This window comes from Rhinatrema bivittatum, chromosome 1 (assembly GCF_901001135.1).
Source record: "Rhinatrema bivittatum chromosome 1, aRhiBiv1.1, whole genome shotgun sequence".
Lineage (NCBI taxonomy): Eukaryota > Metazoa > Chordata > Amphibia > Gymnophiona > Rhinatrematidae > Rhinatrema > Rhinatrema bivittatum.
The window spans coordinates 519,941,954-519,961,094 of record NC_042615.1 but is presented as its reverse complement, the minus strand read 5'-3'; the positions used below and the strand labels follow the sequence as shown (position 1 = coordinate 519,961,094).

The 19,141-nt window shown below is 45.5% G+C and overlaps 1 protein-coding gene across 1 annotated transcript in view; it reads right to left on the bottom strand.

Annotated features, from left to right (window-relative positions):
- The window catches only part of TRPM3 (transient receptor potential cation channel subfamily M member 3), a 466,889-nt gene that overhangs the window by 4,025 nt on the left and 443,723 nt on the right, over positions 1-19,141 (bottom strand). The window contains exons 22-23 of the mRNA XM_029615931.1: positions 5,119-5,269; positions 1,385-1,584 (exon numbers count right to left, since the gene is read on the bottom strand). Of these exons, the coding sequence (XP_029471791.1) occupies positions 1,385-1,584; positions 5,119-5,269 (351 nt within the window). The remainder of the gene's footprint in view (positions 1-1,384; positions 1,585-5,118; positions 5,270-19,141) is intronic.

The following is a 19,141-nucleotide window of genomic DNA, read 5'->3' as shown; positions in this document are numbered from 1 at the left end:
TGGTAGAATCCCCTCCTCTTCCTTTATTTAGGTATGAGAGTTCAGCTTATTGGTACTCCAAATGATAATGGGATACATGCTCTGCTGCACACACAAGGAAAGGAAAATCTGAACAAGAAACCTCCAATAAAGCAAATCAGAAATAGTAACTGGTGATACATGTATAAATGACTTCAAAGACTTATATTCCAGACAATGCATTTGGTCCCTCTCACACAAATATGCTAATGATTTGAACACTGATCAGCTAGAAGGTAAACCAAATCTCTTGGTGGGATACATTTGGAATTTGTTGCTGAAGTTGCATGTCCCTATCATATTAGGGGTGTGCATTTGTTTGCAACATATTGGCAATTCGCAACGTATAGGGCCATATTCGTTGTATTCGTTGCGTTGCGAAATGTATCGCGATTTCCCAGGAATACAATGAATCTTCACCGAATTATTCAGCCGTCTAAAGGAGCAAATTTAAACAAAATCCCCACCCTCCTGACCCCCCCCAAGACTTGCCAAAACTCCCTGGTGGTACAGCGGGGGTCCGGGAGCCATCAACTGCACTCACGCCGTCGGCTGCTGGTATTCAAAATGGCGCCAATAGCCTTTGCCCTTACTATGTCACAGGGGCTACAGGTGCCATTGGTCGGCCCTCACATGGTAGGAGCAATGGACGGCCAGCACCATTTTGTGCTCCTACCATGTGACAGGGGCCAACCAATGGCACCGGTAGCCCCTGTGACATAGTAAGGGCAAAGGCTATCAGCGCCATTTTGATTACTGGCAGCCAACGGCCTGAGTGCAGGAGATCACTCATGGACCCCCGCTGGACCACCAGGGAGTTTTGGCAAGTCTTGGGGGGGGGGCGATCAGGAGGGTGGGGGGTTGTATTTAATTAAATTTTAGCCGGGAAACGAATAGAATGGAACGCATGAACGGATCGGGGGCCTCCCTTGCCGAATGCAACGTATCTGCTCCACGACGAATACAAATACCGAATGTAACGTATGTGGTCCCTCTGCAAATCCCTACCACCTATGTGTTTGTTGGTACGTTCATCAAAGGTCAGGGAAGGAAACTATAATAGATGTTGAACAGTTTATTGCATATAAACAAGATGTCAACTCCACTTTTTCCTAGGTTATGTGCTAAATGCCATTGGGGTTTTCTTTGCTGGTGGTAGGCTTGGCCTCACAGTTTGAGGTCAGCTACTGTGGAATACAGTTTTAGATTATAACTCATCATTTCTTCCCTTGAATTCATTTTGACTTTGATGCGTACATTTTGGTCCCCTAGTTTCATTATAGATTTGGTATAGATCTGGTACAAAAGGCAAGGTTGATTGGCTGTGTACACTTCACAGCCTCAGCACAAGCCACAAAGGACTTACTTAATCCATAGTCTCTCTCCTCTTGGTCGCTTTCATTCTTCCTCCATCGACAGCAGAGGTGCTGGCATATCATGGTGAAGTGGCTGAAAATGATCAGCGGTGGAGGCAGGACGGGCCTTTCATGAAATGTCATGATCAGCTGATACCGCTGAAATTTCCACACCTGATTCGATATTGATTTTACTTCAAAAAATGTGTTACTGAAACAAAGGAAAGGCAATATGAGCTTTAATTTTTTCTTCAGGAAACTAAATCATGAGGGACGTTACTTGTAACAATATTTATTATTTCAATAATATCATCAGTACACACAGTGCTGTAGAAGACAATTCAGTATGGAGTCAATGCACCCAATCTGAAGCCAGAGAGATTACTATTTGGGAAGATCAAGTAAATATATTAAATGGGACTTAAAGACATAGCAGATTCTGTATAGGAAGCTGACTAGCAGCAAATAGGGTGATAATGAGCTTAAGATGAAGCATTTGGCACTGGGCCAATGTCAAAGCATAGTATGCATTATCAGCATCAATGCAATATGCCCAATCCTCATCAGAACTTGGTGGACATGGAGTCACTCCAGTGATGTCAGTTTCTATAGAAAAAGGTGGACAAAACACATTAAGCAAATCAGCATGTAGAGACTGTGACATCAATGCAAAGTAATGGCAAAAAACCAAAAACAGTTATCCATTCGGATCAGTCACAAACTTATTTACATACTCTCTTCAACACTTATTCAGCCTGGTTGTGTAAGAATCGATGGGAAAAACTCTAGCAGCCTTGCGCGCTTACCAAACTATTACAGGGAATAAATAAAACCCACAAATGGCTGAGCATTCTGCATTGCGGGATGAACTGCTGATATGTAAGGCCAGCACGTGTAAAAATGTTAAAAACAACTTTTCCCACATCTTTCACTGACAGGACCCTAGCCATATACCTTTCCTGTATGCATACCATGCCATTTTCAACTATTCATAGTTGAAAGTTCTTGCTAACATGTCAACACAGAGCAACAAGGCTAAGGGCAGTAGGCACTGAAACCTAATCAGTCTTATAGAAGGGTTCAATTACTGTATCACTGAGCTGGTTTTGCTAGCAATCATTCCAAAATAGAGGAGTTCATCCTTCATATATTTCATTTCTCCCAGCACCTTGCCATCAAACATACTGGGTTAATGTTCTATATGATTAGAAGCCCTGTCAGGACCAGTGCTCTGGGATGAAGAGGGCTACTCCTGGAAGATTATTTTGTATATTGTAATGCTGGTTTTAAAAGTATGTATTTGATGTTATGTTTGTTGTTGATTGATGTATGGTCATTTTATTATGGATATGTTTGTAAGCTGTAGTGAACAGTTCTTGTGAATGGAATTGGTGAGTTATAAGATAAATAGATAAGTAAATAAATACATTATTCTACCAGTTCTGGTAAGTCTGACATAACTGATCTCCAAAAATTTGACAAGCTTCAATAAATTCCAGGAAGGCAACATTTTCAGTAAGAAAGGAATTTCAAGGACAGGGAGTCATATGATGAAGTTGGAGGAAAAAAAGTTCAGAGAAAACACAGGAAAAAACTTCTTTACTGAGAGTATACTAGTTTCTGGTTTCTAGGAAGTTGTAACATACTGATTCCAAATCTGGCCACCATGTGGCCTGCAGTGTTGCTAGGTCATACTTCTTTTATCTGTTTCTTTTTTTTCTGTTTATCTCCTATACTCTTGAAGGAGTGAAGGGTGGTTTGTTTGCAATACTGCTGTTTCCAACCTTTATCTTGTTTATCTATGACTACTACTTCTGAATATTTATATAGTGTAACAAGATAGATCTGTCTCGAGTGTGCTTGAATTGTGCCATAGTATCAGTTTTCCATCATCTCTGCTGGTAAATGATTCCAGGCATCTAGTATACATGGTAGGAGCAATGGACGGCCGGTGCCATCTTAAAAAATGGTGCGGGCCATCCATTGCTCCTACCATGTGACAGGGGCCGACCAATGGCACCGATAGCCCCTGTCACATGGTAAGGGCAAAGGGCCATTGGCGCCATTTTGATTAGTGGCAGCTGATGGCCCGAGAGGGGGAGATCGCTCCCGGGACCCTGCTGGACCACCAGGGACTTTCTGAGAGTCTGGGGGGGGGGGGGGGGGGGTTAGGCAAGTCTTGGGGGTCAGGAGGGTGGGAGTTGCAATATTAATTAAATTTGAAGGGTTGGGGTGGGTTGGGGTTTTTTTTTTTTTTTTTAATGTGCCCTTTCTTCCCTCCCCAAAAAACGATAAGAAAACTACATGAAATTTCATGGGTTTTCCCTTCGTTTTGTCAGCCCCTCTGAAACGCAACAAAATAGGAAATATTGTCTTTATTTTCTATTTCGTTCAAAACAAATGCACATCCCTACTGAGAAATAGCCCCCAGAATGACCCGGGTAAAATTTATCCAGTTAGAGGGGCAGGAAATTTAAAACCTCAGGGTTTGCTGGGTAACTCAAAAATTACCTAGATTAATTTGTTCGAAAATCAACCTCTTAGATTCTTCTTGATTTTCCACCTTTAATTCAAGCCTCAAGGTAGATTACAATCAAACACTTTGTCTTAACATAATGCAATAACTGAAAAATAACACAGTTTCAAATTAAACTTCTACTTAAAAAGGCATTCAATAATTCCATGGTGAGAACCACTATAATATTCTCCCACCCTTATAGATCTTCAAATGAAGATGAGGTAGACAGGTTTTTGAATGCAAACACTTTGCATTCAAAAAAAACTGAGGAGCAAAAAATTTCCTGTATTGAATTATGTAAATGAACCTATAGATTAGAAAGGCCAATCGCTACTGAAGTAAGCTTAGAAAGATATGCTGAGGCCTAAATTCCTGAACCATTTACAAAGAATGTACTCCCAATCAGAGAAACAGTACATGCTCTCAGATCATTTATTTTAAGCCAGTCCATAATCTGGTCTTGCAGTAACTATGATCATATTTTATGTAGGGGGAAGAGAAAGGCAGTTCAAGGATCCTAACTCCTTTCTCAGCATTATATCTTGGTGCTTTACGCATGATGCTGTGGAACTGTGCAACCTGGATGCAGATTGCTTAAAACTTCTCCAGTTTGAGTCACCTGACTGAAAGAGATGTTGCGTTTAGCAAAATTATATTGCACCTGTACCTTGGAATGAATTGAGGAATAACTGTGACTTCTGTTATTTCATTATCGATAAAGTCAGTTAGTGCTGGAACCACATCCTTTTGCGTACTGAGTGGATTTATGGGGGCTGGGGATAGTATTTTGCTTTGCTCACCTCTATACACGCTATAACTGGAGTGGCCAACTCTGGTCCTCAAGAGCCTCAAACAGTTCTGGTTTTCAAGATATTCGTTACTAATATGCATGAAATATATTTGCATATAATGGAGGCAGTACATGCAAATCTATCTCATGCATATTCACTGTGGCTATCCTGGAAACCAGGCCTGTTTGTGGCTCTTGAGGACCAAATTTGACCATTCCTACTCTACAATATCAATATCAAATGTCTCTCCAACAATGGTCTATTCCAGCACTTACCTGACCGAATTTTAAGGAAGTTTGTCACACCTCCTCTGAAAACAGTCATGTCCTCTGAGAAGGACTGCAGAAACTGTGATAGTCATTTCAAAAGTCTCAGAAAATATTTCTTTCTTTTTTGCATCACGAAGTCTGACAACAGGATGCAGTACATTACTCACTTAAACACAGCGATGAGAAGGTTCACTAGAAGAATGTTTGCAACCAAAAGGTAACAGGCCATAATAGCCGGAACAATCCAGGCTCCTGTTTTGCAAGGGGGCAGCTGTATTATTTTGCCATCTTCTCCTGTTTCATTGTACCCACAAGGAGCTGAAAGAAAAAAAAAATTCCCAAAGAGCTTGAATACCGAAGTGCTTCATTTCCACTACTGTAAAGAAAAGAACAGTTCTCAGCACCTTAAATCTGGTCCCCTCACCCTTCAGAAGAAAACTGCATAACCTACCTTATTGCATAACCTACCTTATTGTTAATATGCAAGATGAGCAATTATTGCTTGACTCTAACCTTCTTAACCTGAGAATTTACTTGACTAGACGTACATCTTACATTCATATAAGGAAGTCCTACAAACAAACAGGAGCTCATTGCCTCCCTCGTCTGACTCTATTCCTCATCAGAAGACACTTCTCCAGGACTCACTAAGAATGCCATTTACCTTAAGGACACCGCTCCTGAAGTTGCTCCCAGACATTAAAAAGTATGTACATGAACCTCGTGCTCATCACAAACAAATAACTGGAAAACAGGGATAGTTTGAGAAGGATGAACTCAGTAAACTGCTGGCTTCCTTCAACCAAATGCACTTTTTATGAACCCACTGTGACTCCCCTTTCAATTTACAATGTTTTGCGGCCTGCTGGGAATTTGAGTGTCATATTCAAATGCCCTGTCTCCTATTCACTTTATGTCTCTAAGCTTTCCACTCGCTGGCCTTCCTGATTCTGCCCTACTATTGCCTCAGGGATCTGTATTGGGACCCTTACTGTTCAATATATTTATAAATGATCTGGAAAGAAATACGACGAGTGAGATAATCAAATTTGCAGATGACACGAAATTGTTCAGAGTAGTTAAATCACAAGCAGATTGTGATAAATTGCAGGAAGACCTTGTGAGACTGGAAAATTGGGCATCCAAATGGCAGATGAAATTTGATGTGGATAAGTGCAAGGTGATGCATATAGGGAAAAATAACCCATGCTATAATTACACGATGTTGGGTTCCATATTAACTTAACTTTTAAAATTTGTTAGAATTTGTTTAACCTATTTTCTCTCTATCAGCCTAGTTCTACATTCCCTGTTATAATGTAACTTTTGTTGTTGTTTGCTCTATTAACTGGTTACCCCTTGTTTACTGTAAACCGGTACGATAAGACCTGGTCTTGAGCATCGGTATATTAAAAGAATTTAAATAAATAAATAAATAAATAAATAAATATTAGGTGCTACAACCCAAGAAAGAGATCTAGGTGTCATAGTGGATAACACATTGAAATCGTCGGTTCAGTGTGCTGCGGCAGTCAAAAAAGCAAACAGAATGTTGGGTATAATTAGAAAAGGAATGATGAATAAAAAGGAAAATGTCATAATGCCTCTGTATCGCTCCATGGTGAGACCGCACCTTGAATACTGTGTACAATTCTGGTCGCCGCATCTCAAAAAAGATATAATTGCGATGGAGAAGGTACAGAGAGGGGCTACCAAAATGATAAGGGGAATGGAACAACTCCCCTATGAGGAAAGACTAAAGAGGTTAGGACTTTTCAGCTTGGAGAAGAGACGACTGAGGGGGGGATATGATAGAGGTGTTTAAAATCATGAGAGGTCTAGAACGGGTAGATGTGAATCGGTTATTTACTCTTTCGGATAGTAGAAAGACTAGGGGACACTCCATGAAGTTAGCATGGGGCACATTTATTTTATTTATTTATTTATTTATTTATTTATTTATTTATTTAAGGTTTTTATATACCGGCAATCATGAGAACATATCTTGCTGGTTTACATGAAACGGGAGTGCATTAAATACATCAAACTAGAACTGAGGTGACCGAAGGTACAGTTACAATTAACAAGGGTAGCAAAACTTGGTGAAGAGGAAGAAATAGGAAAGAATAAAATGGTTAAACGATGTAAAATGTGCAGCCAAGCCGCACATTTTACTTTCAGAAATTAGCCTCGACCCAAAGGTTGGCGCTAATTTCTTCCGGCACCGAGAAAGTGCACAGAAAAGCAGTAAAAACTGCTTTTCTGTGCACCCTCCGACTTAATATCATAGGGATATTAAGTCGGAGGTCCCGAAGAGTAAAAAAAGTAAAAAAAAAAAATTTGAATTCGGCCCGCGGCTGTCGGGCCGAAAACCGGACGCTCAATTTTGCCGGCATCCGGTTTCCGAGCCCGTGGCTGTCAGCGGGCTCAAGAACCGACGCCGGCAAAATTGAGCGTCGGCTGTCAAACCCGCTGACAGCCACCGCTCCTGTCAAAAAGGAGGCGCTAGGGACGCGCTAGTGTCCCTAGCGCCTCCTTTTGCCCGGATCTACCGCCGTACCTAATTTAAATACAGAATCGCGTTCGCCCGCTCTCCCGCAGACTTTACTGTATCGGCCCGTTAGTAAGCATTTTTCCCTTAGACACAGAATACGAGAAAAGCCTTAGTGAATCAGGCCTTAAGTTTGTACCTGAGGCAATAGAGGGTGAAGTGCCTTATCCAAGGTCACAAGGAGCAGCAGTGGGATTTGAACGCTGGCTTCCCTGCTTTGTAGCCCATTGCTCTAATTACTAGGCCACTCCACCCTGCTTTTTTGTGCCAAGGTTACATTGTAAGTTCTCATCTGCAAGAGGTGTGTGGCCATGACCCCTGGGAGCAACTTGAGTGGGGGGTGGATGGAGGGAGGGGGGGAGGGGAGCTCCTCGGGAGAGAAGAAACACTAAAAATAGATAAACACAGCTTACCAATGTTTTCTTACACCTTTCTTTATTTCACTACTGAAAGATGCACAACAATATGCACAACCATAAAACCGTATTACTGAAAGATGCTCAACCACACAGCAATGCGGTTTTATGGTTCTGCATCTTTTAGCACTGAAATAAAAACTGAAGAAATTTTGTAATGCAGAAAATGTTCTTCAGTTTATATTTCACTACCAAATAGTTTCATTTTGAAAATAAAATATCTCTTAACTTTTGTTGTGCATGGCTGCTTATTTTATTATTCTTTCCGTCTTTTTCTCATTTTTACTCCTTCCTCCTTTCAGTTTTACTTTTCATTCCTTTTTCTCTCCCCTTCTTTTCTCTCGTCTGTCTTCAGCCCTCTCTTCCTCCCTTTCCCCTCTCTATTGTCGGTCTTCCACCCTTCTCTCCATCCATGCAGTCTGCCCCACTCCCGTAACCTGAGAGAGGATTGTGAGTACCACCTGAGGTGAGAGAGCAGACCCAGGCCGCTGGAAGAAGCCTTCCCTTTGAAGGGAGCGTTATTCAGCAGCTTACCTTCAGAGCTGAGGGGGGAGGGAAGGTTTCGGCAGTAGGAGCAGGCTGAAAACAGGGCTGCTGTTTCTACAGGTGTTAGGCAGCTGCTACAACTAAGAAGCATGAGGAGGCAGCTGCTGCTTCCTATTGACAAAATGGTGCCAATCGTGTCTCCAGCCCAGGCCGCTGATGCTGATGTTGACTTGCCTACCAGCAGGCATGCCTGATGTTATCATCAAAGGCCTGTCCCAATGTTACGCATTTCAGGGCATCATCGAGGGCAATATTTTGGTCCTTTGACGATGATGTCATGCACTCAGGCAGGCTGGTTAGAGCGTGGTCAATCCTTACATCAGTGGTTCTCAACCTTTTTTCGGCCGGAACACACCTGCCAGGTGGTTCTCACTTGCGTGACACATTAAACATGTGACCGTCATGGGGCAAAATGTAAATATACATTCTGCATCCTCAGGAACCCCCTCAACCCCCAACAATGTGTGCAGAGCAGAACTAGGGCATTACCCGTACAATTCACCATACAAAAAAAAAGATATTCTGGATCTGATGACATCTCAGTAAAAGCAAAACAAACTCCCTTTACTGGCAGGCACAATACCCCTCCTTATGAAAAGACAATAATTTACCACTACAAATATTTAACCAGGCCCTAAACACTAATACACCTCCTATTAGGAAAACAGAGCAAGCCAAGCTGCTATAGATACATACCCACTCAGAAATAATTGTAAAACTATACTGATGAACAGAATAACATCCAACAATTAAAAACTCATAAAAATTATTTAAAATTGTCCAAATATCAATAAAATATTTCAAAACAGCAGACACATCACATAATACCCAATAATTAAAATGGAAGTCAATCAAGAAAAATAAATTTAAAAAGCTACCTTTACTTATCCTCTCCAGCAATTCTCATATTCCTTTCCCTTGTAGGCCAATAGCACTCACCAGAAGCAGCAGTGGCTGCTGAAGCTCTGTCTTCACAGTCCATTTCCTTAGGGCCCACAAACAGTCACTCACACACAGTTTCTGTCTCACACAGACCAGTAACCTCTCTAACTAGTCTCTCTTTCTCACAGACACACCAGTCACCTCTCTGACCAGTCTCTGTCTCTCCCACACACACACCAGTCACCTCCCTGACCAGTCTGTCTCTCACACACACACCAGTCACCTCGCTGACCAGTCTGTCTCTCACACACACACACACCAGTCACCTCGCTGACCAGTCTCTGTCTCTCACACACACACACACCAGTCACCTCGCTGACCAGTCTCTGTCTCTCACACACATTCACACACCAGTCACCTCCCTGACCAGTCTCTGTCTCTCACACACATACACACCCCAGTCACCTCGCTGACCAGTCTGTCTCTCACACACACACACACCAGTCACCTCGCTGACCAGTCTCTGTCTCTCACACACATTCACACACCAGTCACCTCCCTGACCAGTCTCTGTCTCTCACACACATACACACCCCAGTCACCTCGCTGACCAGTCTCTGTCTGTCTCACACAGACACCAGTCACCTCGCTGACCAGTCTGTCTCTCTCTCACAGAAACACATCACCTCTGACCAGTCTCTCTTTCAATCACACACATGCTCTGTCTCTTACATGCAAGCTCTCAATCACATACAAATGCTCTTGCTCCCATTCTACCACAGCCCACAAAGCTACCACTCACGCACCCAGGCACCCATTCTACCTCACAAACACAAAGCTGCCACTCACACACCCAGGCACCCATTCTACCATACACACACACAAAGCTGTCACTCACGCACCCAGGCACCCATTCTACCACATACACACACAAAGCTGTCACTCACGCACCCAGGCACCCATTCTACCACACACACACACAAAGCTGCCACTCACGCACCCATTGTACCAGACACACACAAGCTCTCACTCATGCACCCAGGCACCCATTCTACCACAGGCACACACAAAGCTGCTACTCATACACACACAAGCTCACGTGGAGCCTCTTCTCATTGTGTGGCCCAATAAGCCTGTCCTCCGCTTATCAGCCACCGCTGGCCTGACCTTCGGCGGTGCGCAACGTCTCTCCAGCCTCTGCTGGCCTGGCCTCCAGTGGTGCGCAGGGTCTCTCCACTCTTCTGCCCTGCCGGCCTGGCCTCCAGTGGCGGCGCACAGGTCTCTCCACTCTTTAGCCGCCGGCGGCCTGGCTTCTGACGGTGGCGCGCAATGTCTCTCCGCTCTTCGGCCCCACCTCTGGGGAGAAGGGAAGCACAAGTGGAGCAGTGGGACATCGGGAGCCACAACACACCTGCTGGTGCTTGGTGACACACAGGTTGATAATCGCTGCCTTACATAATGTAACATTTCAAAGATGTTGATACCTAGCCTCTCTCTACTGCTCACTGGGAACTCTATCTACTCAGCTACCAGGGAGTGTGTTATAACATCTGCCAGTCTGTCTCTCCTACAGTGCCTTACTGGACATCTGCATCAGGGCCTTACATCACCATTGTGGGATGGGTCTCCTACGCCAAGGATCACAGACTGTTGCTATCTATCTACTCTCTACTGCCACCTCTGGTGGACCACAATAGCTGTATAATAAAAGATACATTCTCTGTGTTTGTACATCTGAGTCTAGCCCGGTGCTTCAGTTCCCTACGGGGCTCCTCCCCATAGGAGATAACATCACTATTGCCCCTGAGAATCCACCAAACACCTCAATATCATAACACAGTGGTCAGGCTTGGAGAAGGCAGGCAGGCGAAGTAGTGGTCAAATCCATGAAGTCAATCAAACACAAAACAAGACTAACAGCGGAACAGGAACCAGGAACCGGGAACTTGGAGAATCAGGAACACGAACAAATAAGTACTGCAGCAACGAGTACTCGGAAACCAGGAACAGGAGACCAAGGAGACCTGTTGCAAAGGTGAAGCTGAGGTGCTGAAGGATCTGACGTCAGCATCCGGGTCCGTGACCAGGTTCCCACTGCGGGCCCTTTAAATCATTCACTGATACGCCCGCGCCTAGGGAGGGGCGCGGTGCTGCTGGCGGCGTCTCTCCGCGAGGCCCGCGGAGAGGCCCGAGGAGTCGAGGCATCCTGGCTGGAGGTCCTGGGAAGCGGAGCAGGGCCGGAGGTGCTGGCGGGAGTCCGAGGTCGAGACTGGCGGCCCACTGCTGCCAGCGATGAGGAGCTGGAGCCTGAAGTTTGGGCAGAGAGGTGAGAGGACCGCACCGTGGGGCTGCTGCGGGCAGTGAGCGTAACAATGGCCTCACTATAAGATGCCCTGAAATTAGGGAGAAGGCTGGGGTTTTACTTTTGGTGGATAAAGTGTAAAGAGCATGAGCTGTCTAATCTCTGCTTGCCAGAAGTCAAAAACTTGCCAGGTATCTGTTGGCTGGCTGTCATACTTCAGCCAGCAGGGATTTTCTGCGTAGACTGTGGATTATCTGGCTGAAGAGCCATGTTTTTAGTTGGCGATGAACTGGCAGGTTTGCCAAATTCTCAAGGAAATGGGGGGGGGGTGGGATGGGGTGGAGTGAGGGGAATGAGTTCCATAATTCAATTGCCACATCAATGAAGGTTCTGGATCTAGTTTTCTTCTGTAGGGGCGCTGGAGCCAGGTGTTGTTTTAGGGTTGAATGCACATTTCGGATGGGGTAATATGCCCTCATATTCCCTTTTTAGATATGGTGGTGGTGGTAGGGGGGGGGGGGGGGGGTCACAATGCTTTTCTTGGCTTTAAAAGTGAGAGATTGGATTTTAAATTTTATGTGGTGAGGTATGGGGGGAGCCTGTGGAGTGACAGCGACAGAAGGGAGGCACTTTTGTTGTTTGCAAATAAGGTCTTCTTGGCCTGCCCAGTTACTTTTGCATACTGTGTCCCTGCAGGCACTGCTCTGTCTCCGCTCATCTGTACACTTTGTGCTTTCCACTATCCTCTGATTCGATCACATGCATGCCTGAATTTTTTCATTGTCTGTTGGTAAGCTGTTGCAGACTTTGAACAGGAAATGACAGAAAAGGCAAAGAATAAGATAAGCCGTGTTTGTGTGGGTGTGCAAAAATGACAAAATGTTCTCAGCTACACAAAGCATTCAAAAGGAAATGCCTTTTTTTTTTCCCCTTTTAGAATAAATTCAGACAGCTGAGGGGTACTCCTGAAAGAGGAACATATTAATTCTTGGAAATAGAGATTGCTTACATCTCCTTTTTTTATTAGAAAAAGAGTACACAACATTTTTTTTTACTTGTTTGCCTCCTGTCCCCTTCTTACAATGACAAATGAAACACAGAAACAGAGAATATGATGGCAAATGATCATAAAGCCCAGCTAGTCTTCTCAGCTTTATTCCAGGTGAAATGCCATAGATCCCAGTTGATTTCTACCTTTCTCCTGACTGGACTGAACAGGTTATTTTCAAAAACTAAGCCAAGAACGTCCTTTCTCATCTGCTGGTTCTGCAAAGCCGACGTGCTCTGCTGCCTCTTCCACCCATTTCTAATTCTTTCAAATTAGATTTCCCTCTGGGACCATGGAACATAAGAACATAAGAACATAGGAAATTGCCATGCTGGGACAGACCAAGGGTCCATCAAGCCCAGCATCCTGTTTCCAACAGAGGCCAAAAACCAGGCCACAAGAACCTGGCAATTACCCAAACACTAAGAAGAGCCCATGCTACTGATGCAATTAATAGCAATGGTTATTCCCTAAGTATAATTGATTAATAGCCGTTAATGGACTTCTCCTCCAAGAACTTATCCAAACCTTTTTTGAACCCAGCTACACTAACTGCACTAACCACATCCTCTGTCAACAAATTCCAGAGCTTTATTGTGCGTTGAGTGAAAAAGAATTTTCTCCGATTAGTCTTAAATGTGCTACTTGCTAACTTCATGGAATGCCTCCTAGTCCTTCTATATACTGATCAATACTTCCATGATTGATAGGTTCCCAAGACAAGTTCTGATATCGTCATAGCAATATAATACATGAGGGCAAAAATAGACCCAAGTGGTCCATCCAGTCTGCCCAGCAAGTTTCTTTCATTTTTTAGCGTAGTAAGTGCCTCTTCGTGCAGGTTACCCCCATGCCTTTTGTTAAGGGTAATAATTGCCGCTCCGTGCAGGTTACCTCACATAATACAGGTTACTTCTTTTCTTCATTTCCATCCTTTAACTATTAGAGATCCTCTGTGTTTATCTCATGCCCTTTTGAATTCCATTACTGCTCTTGTCTTCACCACTTATTTGGGGAGGGCATTCCAAGCACACACACCACCCTTTCCATGAAGAAATATTTTCTGACGTTGTTCCTGAGTTTACCCACTTGGGATTTCATATCATGACTCCTAGTTCTACAACTTTTTTCCATCAGCAAAGATTTTATTCTTATGCATCATTAATACCAGTCAAACCGCCTACATGCCTTTACTTAGTCGTGGCCATTACGATGACTCCAGAAACTTTATCAGTGATGCCCTGCATAATGCATATCAGACCAGGATGCTAGAAATCTGTAGACAATAGAATTGAGATACTCTTGTAGAAGCCAAAAGTCCACAGCAAGCAACAAACAGTGATTTGGCTAAAGAAGGAACTCTATATATGTTCTCTAGCAACCATCATACATGGCCACAGTGAGCTGAGTGGCTTATATGTACAAGCAACCGATGATTATTCAAGCCCAGTAGCCATACGAGCTTGTACATATAAGCCACTCAGCTCACTGTGGCCATGTATGATGGTTGCTAGAGAACATATATAGAGTTCCTTCTTTAGCCAAATCACTGTTTGTTGCTTGCTGCAGAAATCTGTAGACTGCATGCAATCTTTTTTCTTAAGTGTAATAACCCAAGCACTCTGAGGTCCATATTCAAAAGCATTTAGACAGATAACTCAGAAGCTATCCATCTAAATGAAGATTGGGGCACTTATCCGGTTAAATTCTAGCCGGCTAATAAGTTAGCCGGCTAGAATTTAGTGGGCTATGGCCTAGCTTCATCAGAATGCGATGTGTTCTCGCAGGAGGGATCCCAATATTGCAAGGGGGGGGGGGGGTGTCGCTGCGATAGTGGGGCCCTTCCCCCCAAAACACATCGCAGCTCCATGGTGTGTTCTTTTATGTCACAGCCAAACACCGTGACACAAAAGATTGCGGCGAGCAGCCCCTTAACATGATAGTAGCCCCAACCTCATGGGACCACCATTGTCTTCAAGGGCTGCTAGCTATCAAAAAAAAAAAAAAGCAGCCAAATGGGGAGGTTGAGCAGGGGTCATTGCTGACCTCTGTTGCAACCCGGGACTCCCGGTCGATGTGGCCCAGACTCCCCAAAAAGAAAAATATAGTTGACAGTAAGTGCATGGTGGTGGTCCACCATCCCCCTGACCCCCTGATTGACATATCCAAAGCCTTCTCCCCCAACTCCCCCATAGCCTCAGCCCCCTCCCCCTCCCTCTCCCCTGACCCTCTCAGTTGACATATCCAAAGCACGTCTCCCCTCTGATGCCCCCGATTGACATAGCCCCCACCCCCTCCCACCTGACCCCCCAATCGACATATCCAAAGCCCCCTCCACGACCCCCTGGGAGCCTCAGCCCTTCCCCTTCCCCCTGATAGCCATGGGGTCCCTTCCCCACCCCATGACCCCCACCCCATGACCCCTCCAGAAACCCTCTTACCTTATCCTTGATCTCACAGTGAGGATGGGTGCACCCTTGCATCAATCCTGGTCTGCGCCATTTTCCAAAATGGTGACGACCTCGCCTTGCCCCATGTGGCATGAGTCCAATCCCTAGGCCTTACTCCAGTCACATGGCTGGGGAAAGGTGAGATCGGCACCATTTTTGGTTCCGACTGGGATGTATGTGAGGGTGCACTCATCCCCACCACAGGATCAAGGATAAGGTAAGGAGGTCTGTGGAGGGGGTTATGGGGGTGGGGGAAGAGAGTCTATGGCTATTTGGGGTGAGAGGGGGGGAGGGGCTGTGGATATGTCAATCGGGAGTTAAGGGAAGGAGAGGGTGGCTGAAGTTATTGGGAGAGTCAGGGGGATGGGGCTTTGGATACGATAATTGGAGGGGTCAGGAGGAAGGTGGAGGGGGCTGAGGCTTTCAGGGTTGGGGCAGGGGTCTTTGGATATGTCAATCGGTTGGTCAGGTTGGGGGAGGGGGCTATGTCAATCAGGGGATCAGGTGGGAGGGACCTTTGGTAATATATCAATCGGTGAGGTCAGTGGAGGGGGGTTGAGGCTATCAGGGGTCAAGAGGAGGGGGCTTTGGATATGCCACTCAGGAGGGTCAGGGGAGGGGGCTTTGTACATGTCAGGAGGGAGGGGGCTAAGGCTACCAGGGGTCAGTGGAGAGGGGGACTTTGATATGTCAGTTGGGTGTCAGGGGGGCTGCCGCCACTGCATGCTTACTATCAACTTTATTTTTCTTTTCGGGGAGCTGGAGCTGTCTCGGCTGGCAGCCCTGGTATGAAACACGGGTCAGCAATGAAACCCAATCGACCTTCCCGTTTGGCCACGTTTTTTTCTTTTATTTCTCTGTTATGTTAAATGTGCAGCAGGAGCCCCTGGACCCACATTAGGGTCCTGGGCCTCCTACCACATATCTAATTTATGCCAGAGAGGTGTTGTTATTTTCTCATAGCTGACCACCTTCTCATTAGGACGTGATAAAATATGTGCATAGAATTGCCTATTAATGACTGTCTTTGCATGCATTTGCATTATTCATGCATGCAAAGAAGGGGAGGGTATCTGGGAGGGGACATGCAAAATATTGTGTTTATCACATTATATACACAGTATAACACACATTAGAGCCTATTATTGCATCATAAGTCCCTAAAGCAATTTAATGAATGGCCATATAAGTTAGGAGCATCCTCGGAGCATAATTGGGAGGAGCTGAGTTAGCCAGTTAATTTATCCAGCTAACTCCGATATTCAGAGTTAGCTGGATAGCATAGGAGGCTAAGTATATTTGGGCCAAACAGCTGTTCTAAAGTTAGCTGGATAAATTTAGTAGCTATCTTTAAGATAGCCAGCTATATTCAGCTGTGTGGCTACACTATTCAATATACCTCCAAAGTTAGCTGGATAAATTTATCCGGCTAATTTTGCTATCCAGACAGTGAATGAATATGGACTTCTCTATGTTTGACAGTCTAGAAAAACTCTGCACAAAAAGAGAAAAGCCAGCTTCAACAAGATGGTTTAACATTTTTCATAAAATCTCATTTAACTCCTCTTCTGAGCCAGTAACAATCAAGAGATCATCAAAATATGAAAGAACTCCTTCCAGTCTGTCTAGACATATGTGTAATGGGCTTGCTTGGTCTAGCTCAGACAAGCTTGGCTTTGTATCTAGAAAGTAGACCTCATTGGACCAAGTATTCTACCACTGGCCTACATCACATGACTGTATAACATCTTTAAAAATGGCACGGGCCATCCAGTGCTCCTACCATGTGACAGGAGCCGGCCAATGGCACGGATACCCTGTCACATGGTAAGGGCAAAAGGCCATCGGCACCATTTTGATTAGTGGCAGTCGATGGCCCGGGAGCGGGAGATCACTCTCGGGACCCCCACTGGACCACCAGGTACCTGTAAAAAGTTTTTTGGGGGGTCGGGAGGGTGGAGGAAGCTAAGGGATTAGTTTTAAAGGATCGGGGTGGGTTTAGGGGTTATTTTTATGTGCCGTTTTTCCCGCCCTCCCCCAAAACGATAACAGAACCCCCACGAACAATATCGTGGGGTTTTCCTATCGTTTTGGGGGAGCCCCCGATTTCTGACGATTTTGAAAATATCGACGATATTTTCAATCGTCCGAAGCCCGATTCACATCCCTAATGCTGACATCCTTCCTCTGAATGTTTGAGCATGTGCAAAGAATCTCTGTTGGATTTCAGAGAAAAGTGTGTCTTTTCAGAATCTCTCTTAGAATCAAAGAAAAGCTTTAAAAAAGGAGAAGAATTCTGGCATTGACAAAGGGCTGTTTCTTATCTTCACTGCTGCAGTCATGGTCCTCTTACTGTGAGAGAGAGACAGATACATTACTTTCTGTTTTCACTGGGGCACGGCAGCAGAGAAAGAAGCAGTGGACAGCAAAGTTTTTGTTTCTCTCTCATTCTGCACAGTGCACTTTATTGCATATCTGCAAATTGTAGTAGAGAAGCACAGCCTTGCCAGCTTTCTCACTTTATTCTCTTTCTGCCACTTATTTTTGTGTGTGTGCAAATGAGTCAGTCAGCAGTGCACACATATACTCTTTGGGGCAAATCTTTAAACTTACGCAAGGGTGCAGAATTGTTCGCGCAACCCGGCGCGAACAAATCTACGCCCGATTTTATAACATGCATGTGCTGCCGCGCGCATGTTATAAAATCCAGGGTCGGCACGCACAGGGGGGTGCACAATTGTGCAACCTGCGTGCGCTGAGCCGAGCAGCCTGCCTCCGTTCTCTCCGAGGGAGCGGCCTTGCAGGGAACATTTTTTTTGGTCCCCCCCCCACCTTTCCCTCCCTTCCCCTACCTAACCCATCCCCCAGCCCTAACTAAATCCCCCCCTACCTTATTTCGTGGAGTTCCGCCTGCCTCTGGCAGCTGTAACTTGTGCGCGCTGCCGGCTCCCTGCCCCGGCACAGGCCACTGTACCGGAGCACTCGGCCCTGCCCCCGGACCGCCATCATGCCTCCGGCCCTGCCCACAGACTGCCCACAGACCGCTGCCACGCCCCCGGACACGCTCCCAGCCAGCCCCTTATTTGAAGCCCCGGGACATACGCGCATCCCGGGGCTTGCTCACGCCGCCGAGCCTATACAAGATAGGCTTGGCGCGCGCAGGGGGAGCTTGAGGCAGGTTTTTGGGGGTTACGCTCGTACCGCTTTGAAAATCTGCCCATTTGTATGTGTGTGTGTGTGAGAGAGACATTTTTGTACATATTGATGGTAACTTTAAAGCAAGTGTGTGGGCACCCACATACATGCATAAGGGCATGCGAGCAAGCATATGCTGCAATTTTAAATCATGTGCATATTTGCACACATAGGACCAGATTTTAAGATTTACGAGCGGGCGTAGATTTGTGCGCGCAACCCGGCACGCACAAATCTACGCCTGATTTTATAACATGTGTGCGCAGCCGTGCGCATGTTATAAAATCTGGGGTCGGCGCACAGCCTTCCTCCGAAATCAGAGCGGCCTCGGAGGGAACTTTCCTTCTGCTCCCCCACCTTCCCCTCCCTTCCTCTACCTAACCTGCCCCCCAGCCTTACCTAAAACCTCCCCTTACCTTTATCTGATAAGTTGCACTTGCCGTCGGGCAGTCGTAGGTTACGTGCGCCGGCCGACGGCCGGCCCGGGATCCCAGGCACAGCAGCAAATGGCTGCTGTGCCTGGAGGTTCTGGCCCCGCCCCACCCTGCCCACTCCCCGCCCCCTTTTTCAAGCCCCGGACATACGCGTGTCCCGGGGCTTGCGCACATCGCCAGGCCTAAGCAAAATAGGCTCGGCGTGTGCAGGAGTGGATTCCCGGGGTACGGGTGTAACCCTTTGAAAATCCACCCCTTATGATTTAAAATACATCTAATGCGTGTATATGTGCTCCTAAATTTAAGCCATTTCTCAAGCAAACTTAATCTCTATCTTACATAGGAGTTTGTTGGCTTTAATGTGTG